This window comes from Medicago sativa, chromosome 4 (genome assembly GCF_051527215.1).
Source record: "Medicago sativa cultivar Bolivia chromosome 4, Bolivia_mono, whole genome shotgun sequence".
In the NCBI taxonomy this organism is placed as follows: Eukaryota; Viridiplantae; Streptophyta; class Magnoliopsida; order Fabales; family Fabaceae; genus Medicago; species Medicago sativa.
In genome coordinates this window covers 83,307,904-83,319,135 of record NC_140752.1, presented here as the reverse complement: position 1 = coordinate 83,319,135, position 11,232 = coordinate 83,307,904, and the positions used below count along the sequence as shown (strand labels likewise).

The 11,232-nt window shown below is 31.6% G+C and overlaps 1 protein-coding gene across 3 annotated transcripts; it reads left to right on the top strand.

Moving 5' to 3' along the window:
• The first annotated feature begins 3,072 nt into the window (after positions 1-3,072).
• Positions 3,073-7,096, top strand: LOC146932807 (uncharacterized). 3 transcript variants are annotated; one of them, XM_085704558.1, is made up of 4 exons: positions 3,073-3,120; positions 4,753-5,605; positions 5,956-6,114; positions 6,522-7,096. In XM_085704558.1, exons 2-4 carry the CDS (start codon positions 4,754-4,756, stop codon positions 6,816-6,818), a joined length of 1,308 nt encoding a protein of 435 aa, XP_085560684.1. In that variant the 5' UTR covers positions 3,073-3,120; position 4,753; the 3' UTR covers positions 6,819-7,096. The 3 variants fall into 3 exon arrangements, with proteins under 3 accessions (XP_085560684.1, XP_085560683.1, XP_085560681.1); XM_085704557.1 differs by having other exon boundaries at positions 4,748-5,605; XM_085704555.1 differs by having other exon boundaries at positions 3,073-3,139; positions 4,748-5,605.
• The last annotated feature ends 4,136 nt before the right edge of the window (positions 7,097-11,232 follow it).

The window sequence follows — 11,232 nt, the reverse complement described above, 5'->3', positions numbered from 1 at the left end:
GGTAACTGTTCTGTCAATAGGAGTTTTTATTATACGCTATGTCTTAGAGAAATGATATTTTGACAACTACTTTTTGACAACTTTTGCACAACTTTCTCTCTCATACTCACATGATGTTGTTATTCTCTCTCTTCCTTTTTCTCTCTCCATTGTTTTTGATCAATAAGAAGTGAGAAAAACAAGGTTGTCAACAAAGTTGTTATCAAACGGATGTCAAAATATCATTACTCTATGTTTTATTTCTCTATCAATAGGAGTTTTGGCAAAAAAAAATTGGAGCCAAATAATTGAAATTTTGAGATTAGTGGACAAAGTTTGGAGCCAAAATCAAAAACAAATATATTATATTGTTGCAATTATGAATATGAATTAATATAAATAAATAAATGCATCATATAGAGGGTTAGACCGTGGGTAACTATTGACGAGAAAAAACCGTCTATAATTATTGATGGCTAAGCCGTGGGTAGCCATTTCAAAAAATTTACATTGAGCTGTTAACCTTAGAGACGGTTTAGCCGTGGGTAATCCGTCACAACTCTAAAAAATTACCCACGGCCTGACGGCCGCCGGTAATTGTTCGTGGGTAATGATAGATTTTCTTGTAGTCTCTCTCTCTCTCTCTCTCTCTCTCTCTCTCTCTTTCTCTCTCTCTCTCTCTGTTGTGATTCATCAGCTGTCGTATCCACCATCCACCAAAGAGGGATGGTTTAGGGTAAATTTTTGACCTCAAATCACCCCTCTAGATCGGTTTTCTTCTTCCCATTAATTTTAATAAGTGATTTTCACATTTGTTTCGTTTTTTATTTCATGATTTCCTTGTCTTAGTGTGATGTTGTTTTGTTCCTCGTCTTTGTGCGACATTGTTTGTCTTTCCCGTCTTGTTCAAGTGTTTGTTCGGTTCAAATTGTCTGATTAACTTCTATCCAGTGCAAATCAAATTAATGATTTTGACGTCGTCAACATTGCATATCCAGAGACACGAGTATTCCGGAGACTTGAATATAGTCATATTTGTACTTTGTTGTTTTATACTGTTAATAGATATGAATGTTGTAAGTTTGTTTGCAGATTTATCATTTTTGTTTTTAACGAAGTTGAATTGTATCGATGTATTCTATCAATTTGAATAAATAAATATAGTTTAAACTTATTAAAAAAATATAGTTCTCTTTTTCTTAAAAAAATAAAAATAAAAAATATATAGTTCTCTCTGTATTCATCCAGCTATAGGAGAAAAATAAACAAGTATGACCCGGTATAGTTTCCATCAATTTTTCTGATGCCGTGTTTTAGTGATATATAACCAGTATTTATTGGCTTAATCCACTTTTTCTTGTATCATACGAGTATATGACTGTGATAGATAAGTTTGTTGTAGCATATATGTTCCAACAGTTTCCTCTCTAAAAATGACCTTTGCATGCATGATTGGAGGAAAAACGAGTACGAGTTTCCATCAATTTTGTATGCCGTGTTTTAGTGATATACTCCCTCCGTTTCAAAATGAGTGTCGTTTTAGGTGTTTACACACATATTAAGAAATGCAATGATTAAAAGAAAGAGAATGGTTATCTTACCAAATTATCCTTATTAACTATTGGTTAGTTTTAAAAGTAATATTTTGGAAGTAGTGTGCAGAGTATTAATTGGAGGGTACAATTGAAAAGAAAAAGTTATTATTGCATTGGAAACTGAAAGCGACACTCATTTTGAAACAAATTTTTTTGGCTAAAGCGACACTCATTTTGAAACGGAGGGAGTATTTCTCTTGACCCAAGAACCGGCATTTTTTTATGAATCAAGAAAGGAAGATATCGAAAAGCAACTAGACATCCCATAGTAGCTTCCGTCCTCTACCACATGCTCTAAAAATTTATTAAAGAAAATAAAAATTATATAGGAGGAGAGACTAGGTCAAAATTCTCAAAAATGAAAACAAAACAAAGAACAAATAAACTAAGAGAAACGAATATTCGGAATACCATATTTATCCCTAAAACGGGCATTTAAAGTGTTTTAGTGTTAGATAGTTTGTACTTTTGAACTAATCTACTCTTTATTGTATCATATGGCCATGTGAAAGTTTGTTGTACCTTATATATAATTGCTTAATGTAAAAGGGAATTCCATTTAGTATAAAATGTATCTGTTTTCGCATAGCCATGTGATACATTAAAGAGTAGATTAATCCAAAAGTACAAACTATCTATCACTAAAACATTTTAAAATATAGAACACTAATTCCTTATCTGTTTTCCTGAATTTAGATCTCATATGTGATTTGTGATATTTTATCATCATATTCAAAATTGAATCAACTAATCATCACTTATTGGGATTTTAATTTTATAAAGAGGGGACTATTTTTGTGAATGAAAAAATAGGGAACAAAATTACTGCTAAGCCTAAAATATAAAACACTATAAATAATTAGTGTACTATTTAAAAAAATAGGTTTAAATGCAATTTTTTCTCTCTAAGTTTTTCAATTGTTCGATTTAGAAATACCATTTTTTCAATTATGCTATTTTGACCTCTTACATTTACCTTGTTTTTTATTTAATAGTCTCAATTTGTTTTCTTCAAATAATACACCTTGTTGGGAAATTTTGATGACTTGGAAGTTGGAAGTATTGTCATCTAGCCGGAGTGGACTTTAAAAAATCAAAACATTAAACTAATTAACTAAAAATAAATAAGAACTCAATTGCAAGTTAAATATTGAATATGATACTCTTCAACAAAATTAAGAATAAATTGTCAATCAAAAAAAATTTACTCATTATGAAACGGGAGTTAACTCTAGCTTATAAATGGAAATTAACTTTAGTAAAATTAAGGGAATAAACAATTTTTTTTCGTTAAAAAAAACAATTTTAAAAGGGAGAAGAATAATTTTCAAAATAAACTAATTTTCAAAATAAACTATAAAGAAAACATGCATATAATGACGATAGTGTGACTGTGAGAAACTTTCTCATGTGAGATACGCAACTCAAGCCCTATCCATTTTCTCTTCTAGTTTGAATTTTTTCCATCTATAAATATAAGTGAATCTAGTTTAATACCACACTCTAATTTTCTCATCAAACAAAGCTCAAACTCTGTCATATCCAGGTTCTATTCTCGTTTTGAGGCTCTATTCTATTTCTGCATTCTGTTGCTGCCTATTTGCTTGTGTTCATTAAATTTGATGTGAAGTTGCATTTTTTTACTTTAATTTCATCTATTTGTTCTTCAATATACCTGCACTATACTTCACCCTTTTTCACTCACGTTTCTCTAATCAGCGTCTAATGTGATTCATGGCTTTGTTTTATACTTCATTCCCCTTATTATAGGAACTAGGGTCTAGGAACCTCTACATAAAATTATGAATATTAAGAAAAATTATTGGTGTTACATATTTTTTCCTATAAATTATTAATTTTATTATGTGGAGTATCATAAAAGACAACATGCATGTATTTATTTTAGGGTAATGCTAACCAGTGCCCCCGGACACTGGTTAAGGAAGCCAAAATAGGAAATTTTAAGCCAAAAGAGGAAGCATTTAATGCATTGATTACACAACTTTAAATGCATATATTACCCTTTTTGAGTCATTATTTAAGTTTTTAATGCAAATATACTATTTGACTTTTTAACCAGTGCCCCGAAGCATCGGTTAGCATGCATGACACTTTATTTTATTATTGGTAAATTAAACGGGAGCATTTCTATAAATAAATTATTGTAAAAACATACCTGGATGTGCAAGCTTAGTGGTAAAAGCTTGACATTTAGCATGGTTGTTCCAACGGTGACATTGCCGCAAACGTGCATTTCATAAGAAACTACTCTTTATGGCTTTTATTTTTCACGTTAAAATTGTCTCGTAATGCGAGAATTCCAAACTAGCCGAGTTTCCAAACAAATCATTTGAAGGTATTGAGTTTGAGTCCTCACGAAGACAATTCTAAAAATACTTTAGTGCCACTCATTAATAATATTAATAGATTCCCCTTTCTCAAAAAAAATAATTCTTGTTTTTTTTTAAAAAAAATCTTATATTACATGACAAAGAAAAATAGAGGAAATATTTTAAAAAAGAAAGTGAAAAGAAGTCATATAAATGGTGAGAGGGAGTAATAAAAAAATACTAGTGTTTGATCTTTAGTTCATGTCAGACGAGTTCTTTGATGGACAAATTTTATAGTTGGTATATCATGAACTGGTGTTTAAAATTATCTGAAATTTTAACGATTGTGGACGACACTATTTAAAAATAAAAATTTCTGACATTTTTGTACCAAAAAAAAAATCTGACATTTATCTTATTTACAGATAAAACAGTGACTTGATTAACGTCCGTTGAATACAAGTTAAATATTTATTTTCCATTGTTTTAATAAAATTAATATCAATTAAATTATTATTTCAGCCTATAATGTAGCTATGATAGCTCTATGAATATTTAAATACAGGGGCAGAGTTGGAATTACATATTTCCCACTTTTCTCGACACTATTAGTGTGTGAGTCTAGCAATTATATTACTTACTAAAAATTACATATTCCTTCAAAAAAAAAATTACATATATTATTTCAATTATAAAAATGAAGAGGTTCATTACCATTTACTATCAAGAAATGACATATTTCGTCGTTAGATGTTTAAATACACTGTGTGTATTGGTACACTTATAGAAATTGTTTTGTTTTAATCAATAATTAGTAATTACTAATAAAAAAATTCATGACAGATCAGCATGTGTTTTGTATCTAGAGATTTTGTATTTTTAGTGGCAATACTTCTACTATTGTTTGGTACAACATGCTCAAGTTCTTTTGTGAATGCCGAAGATAAAATAAAATCAGCTGTTTTTCTGTCCCCTAAGTTTGAACTTGGACCTGGATCAGTTATCAATAAACATTATTATGATATTGATTTTCCAAGAGGGCATATAGCACTAAAGAGTTTCAATGCTGAAGTAGTTGATGAAGATGGTAATCCTATACCTCTCCATGAAACCTATCTCCATCATTGGCTTGTTGAAAGACATTATCAAAGAAAATATGCCACACACACAGATGTTAACTACATGATGGTTCAAAACTCTGATCATGTTCTTGTGAGGAACAGTGGCATATGCCAGGAGAATGTTATTTCACAATACTTTGGCCTTGGATCCGAAACACGTGGAACAGCGACCGATATTCCGGATCCTTTCGGTATAGAGATAGGTAATCCTGAAGAGATTCCAGAAGGGTTTGAGGACAAATGGGTGCTTAATGTTCATGCCATCGATACACGGGGGGCAGAGGATAAATTAGGGTGCACTGAATGTAAGTGTGACCTTTATAATGTTACGGTAGATGAACATGGAAGGTCTATTAGGTCAAATTATAAAGGAGGTTTGTTATGTTGTTATGATTCTACACGGTGTAAATTGAAGGAAGGTTTTGAGGGTCCAAAGAGAAGCCTCTACTTAAGATACACAGTTAAATGGGTTGATTGGGATGATTTTATAGTGGCTGTTAAGATATATATAATTGATGTGACTGATACTTTGAAACTATCAGATGATTCAAAAGGAATGAACTCAGACCATGATTGCAAGGTAAATGAATTCATTATGAAACATTAGTTTTTAGAAATAGATTTCGTATAGTTGGGCTACCCTAGATTCACGCAGACAAATCATCTGTGAATGACGGATCAAGATCAAAAAGTTCACAAAATATTTAGCTTTTGATTATTTTAAAATCAAGGACACCGGGTTTGGAATCCAAGACACTGTTTGATCTTGATCCAACAGTCATTAATGTGCTTATTGCGTGTATGTAAAGTCTGTCGACTGCAGAGAATCCTTATTTGTAGTTTTTGTCAACTCAATTTTACCCTAAAACATAACAATAGTCCATTACTTTGCCGGGTATATGGTGAGCAACATGGATTTTTTTGTTTCAGGTTGAGTACCAAGTTGAATCTTGCAGCACAAACCATAAGGAGGAAAATGGTTGTGTTCATGTGAAGAGGACAAGTCTCCCATTTCAAACTGGTGGATATGTGATCTATGGTGTTGCTCATCAACATTCAGGTGGAATTGGATCAACTCTATACGGGCAGGTAATTTACAGTTTTCAATTGCAACAGGTAGCTACAAGTTACAGCAAAATATTTTGATTTGATTAGATGTCACTTTCTAGTGGCATAAGTTTATTCAAAAAAGAAATCATTGAAGGATCTAATCCATAATGATTCTCTGCTCCTTAAGAGAGACTCTCAATTTACATCATGTATAGCACTAACACTTAGGATTAAAGATGTGTTCGAGTGTCTGACACATGTTGGACACCGAGACACATTTGTGACTAAATATAATCTCTTCTATTTGTTCATGTGATAGTTTTCAATTGAGGCTAACAAATGCTTTCATTAACAAGAAAAAGGTGAATAGTAGCTTGATTAAGAAGTTAAATATGGCATAATAGATTAATAGCTTGTTTTCTGATATATGTGGATCATGTTTTCAGGATGGCAGAGTTATATGTTCTTCTATACCAAGTTATGGAACTGGAAATGAAGCAGGAAATGAGGCAAACTATATTGTAGGAATGTCCACATGTTATCCTAAACCAGGTTCTGTCAAGATAATTGATGGTGAGACTTTGACTCTAGTGTCTAACTACAACAGCAGCAAGGGGCACACTGGAGTAATGGGACTTTTCTACCTATTGGTGGCAGAACAACTCCCATACCAACAACACTTCAGACATTCTACCCGTTCTTCTTTTTTTATGGATATAAATAACATGCTTTTAGATAATTAGTGACATATATATATATATATAGGAACATAAGTGGAGTGTCATGGAACATGGATAGTATCGAAATAATATATGATTGATCGATCAAAGTGGAATAAAGACAAGATTGGGAAGTGTGACTGAATACTACAGTGCTACTATGTGATGTTGTTTTAGTGATATATGTAGTTAATTACTACTATTTTTGTCTTAATTCACTCTTTAGTGTATCATATGGCTTTGTGATAAGTTTGTTGTAACGTATAGCTGCTTAATGTAAAAGGGAATTGCTTAGTATGAAACTTATCAGTTTTTATCAGATTGCCACAACCCGTCCTCGTGAGCTTAGCTCAGTTGGTAGGGACAATGTATAATATATGTAAGGTACGGGGTTCAACCCCCGACCACTACAAAAAAAAATTTTTTTTGCAACAACCCATAAGCTATGCATGTTTTTTTGTGTTTTGATGTTACACATCACAAGTTATAGGCCGTGAATATGGACAAACCAAATATGGTTTAATATTTGAATTGAAATGAAGAATGTTTGGAAGTTGCCTCAAACATTTGAAACGAACTTGCTAAGTGCAACTTATTTTTGAAACGGGTGTGGCTTGGTCTCTATAACAGACTTTGCATGCATAATTGGTTTCCTAAAAATCGTAGTATTGTATGTATATACTGATTTTATTTACCCTTGTAGAAAAAATTGTTAGAATTTAATTAATTAATTAATTAATTTATATAAACTCAAGTGGCTAGTATATATGATAACCTGATATGAAGAATGTCTTCTTCAACCAGATAGCCGTCCCGTGACAGAATAGCCTAGTTTAATGCATTGTCAGCCTTGTTTTCTAACCTATATTGTTTGACTTTGTTGTTAGGAGTTGGGACCACAATGCTAGTTTCATGATTGTTTTGAGATTAATTAATTTGTTAATAGAAAAGAAACAAACCAATATTATGGTTGCTATTTTGGTCATCTTTTGCTGCTCCTTTTGTGTCAAAATAAATGTCGTTTCTAAAATTTATAATTAATTAGTCTCTTATCAAAAAGTTATAATTTTTTTGGAACGTCATGTTTTAATATCGTTAACATGCATGTAAAAAATGAAAATTTTTAACTTTGAAGTCACTTTTCTGGATTACGCGTATATTAAAGAATAAAAAATAAAAAGAATCTCAAATTACAGAGTTATAATATGTATTTTTATTTTTATGGGTTCCAGCCTTCGTGTATATTACGATGTCAATTTGGACAATTAACTCATAAATATATAATATTATTAAATTAAATAAGATATAATATGATTTATTGATCCAAAAATAACACTTGTGTAGAAAAAAAAATAGCACTTGTGTATAATGTAAAGCTATTTTACCTATGTGTGTCAAACAAAGTCTATTCTCACTTATGGCCACACTTTCTCACTTGTATTGGATTTAGGGTTGTGTTATTTTAACATCCATTTGATTGACAACTTTTGTAACAACCATAATTTTACAAAGAAAAAGAGGTATTGAGACAAAAACCAAAACTATAGAGAGAGAAAGTAAAAGCATAATGTGAGTATGAGAGAGAAAGTTGTCACAAAAGTTGTCAAAAAATGATTGTACAAATATCATTTCTCTTGGATTTATTGGATTTGTGTAGTATGGAAAATGTTGATGATTCGATCTCTTGTCCAAATTTTCAAAGGAATGTTCTTATTTCCGTCATAGCTATACACGTGTTGCTATACCCCTTATACACGTCATGGCTGACCCAGCATATAAAGAATTTGGTGTACCGGTACACTCAAAGTATTGGGTGTACCATAAAATTTGCCAATTTATGTAAGTTCTTTAAAAAATAATTGATCTCCGTGTTTAGTCCGCCTATGGCCGTTTAAGAAAGAGAAGAATTAATCCGTGAAGATAACTCAGTTGATAAACACGTTCAAATATAAGAAATCTATTTGAACTCGGTATTTTTCATATTATACACATTAATAAATGAATTTATAGCTCAGTTGTCAGGGACATGCATTGTTATATACAAGGGTCGGGATTCGAACCTCAGATACCCCACTTATTCACTTTGAAAAATGTAAAATTCTAACCACTAGATTACTTGAACAAAAAAAAAATTATAGCTACTAGGTTATTTAAAAAAATGGATGAATTATTTAAGCGGACATAATATAGACCTATAATTGTGAATTCTTGTGACTTTTTCTTTTAACTAGATTGCCGACCCGTGCGTCGCACGGGTCTTATAAACTGAACGAATTCATATATAATTGCATGCTGATTTAATTGAATGTTGAAAAATCTAAGTTTTTTAATAGTTTCATGACACGGTGAACTTTTCGAGATTCTCAAAACAACATATTAGATCAATTCATATCAATCATTTCGAAATACTTCTTCGCTAATTATCATTATCTTCATCCCTTCATCCGTATGCACATAATGAACCTAAGTAAGAGAACTCCCACCTATCGAAGAGCTATTGATGCAATGAGTGAGAGGAAGGCTAACAGATGTTTCACCACACTATGTTTTTGTCTACAACCTAAATTAATGCCCTTGGGAAGCAAACAGCCGTCTGACCCAAAATTGAATAAATATCAGTCTAATATTTATTCCCATTGTTTTTAAAATCATCAATAGAACTAAAACGTTAATGATTGCCATTGTAATTTCCATTGTTTCTTCATCGTTTTATCCATTGTATTTACCACTGTCAACAACAATCACTTCAACTTCTTCTACTAATTTCCCCGTATATGCACACTCAGTTAGAAAATTGAACAACGAATACATTTGCCTACTTTCATAACAGTATTTGTTTTCTTTCTAAATGTTGGATGAAATTAGTATTCAACTCCATGATAAAGGAAACAAATTTCAGGTATTGTTCTTATTATTAAAAGCCTGTCAGATTTTGTTATAGTTCAGTGCTGTAGTTGCTTATTGTCATGAATGATTACTAATTAATATGTATAAGTTGCATATCAGAAGTTTTTTTTTGTTGATAATATCAGAAGTTGCTAATTGTCTCTTTTTTCCTCTACTTCTATTATTTCCTCCTCAGTCTTCATATTCACCGCCCACAATTGTTTTTCCACCATTTTAATCATAATATAGTCAACCCCTAATGGTTAGGTGCTTACACAAAAATTATGAATACAACTTGTACCAAAAATGAAATCATGAATACAACTTTAATCATAATATAGTCAACCCCTAATTGTAGTTCATAGAATTTTTTTCCTGACATGCACTAAATCACAACCAAAATATAGAACCTAGAAATAATTCACTAAATCTTACTAAAAACCCAAAAACGAAATTCAAATTATGAACAAAAATCAGAAATCAGAAATGAAAAGCACCCAAAATCTATGTAAATTACATATACCATGATGGGTTGAAGGGACTCTCCTGAGTACACCGCAGAACACCAGCCACCGTAAAAACCCCATCGAAACTACAATCCTTCTGATTGCATCTGTTTCAGTGTACTCTCTAGCACAAGCACAACGACCAGGATAACAATTAGAAGCCGATAGAGCTTGTAGGCAGAAGGAAGCTTCGTTTATAAACCCAGCAAAGAAGGTGATGGTAGAGATTATATGACTACTTATTTGAGATCAGCTTTGAAGAACCAAAAGAGAAGATTGAAGATGGTTTATGGGAAAATTTGAAAGAGACATAGATTGATTTTGTTTTGCTTGGAAAGAAACTAAACCATCTGATTTTGTTACTATAATCTGATTTTGAAATAGCTTTGCGTTGGAAACTGATATATTTAATCAGATACCCACTTATTTTTGCATGGGGTATACCAAAGTTTTAAATTGAAAGCAGACATATGGATTTTTTGGTATTGAAATAGACTTGCATTAATTCTGGAGCGCATTAGAGCATGTGCAGGAAATACAACCATCAAAAGTTTGAAATTCAAATTGGGCATCAGCCGTTTGAAATACAACCATCAGCCGTTAGCTATTTAAACGTCATCCCATCAGACGGTTAATTGTATTCTGAACATTCTGGTGCTAAACGGAATGAGGGTAGTCATCCCTCTCATCCTTCTGCTTCTTTGGTCAACCTAATTCAAGGTACACAATTTCTTGTTCTTTCTTTGTTATTGATAATATGCTATAATTTGTATTTAGTGATCTATGGCTAAAAATTCTAAAACTTTTATCAATTGGTATCAGAGCCAAATAAATACAATTATGGCTATCACGTATGAACCCTATTTTGGTTGAATCACAATTTGTGTATAAATCGATTCAATTATTCTTGATATTAAATTAGGGGTTTTGTGTATGTCGTATATGGCTTTATTATTTTACTTGTATGTGGCACGACTTGAAATTAGTTTTCAATCATATATGGGTGTGGCTATTTGAATCAATGAATTCCAATAGTATTAACAATT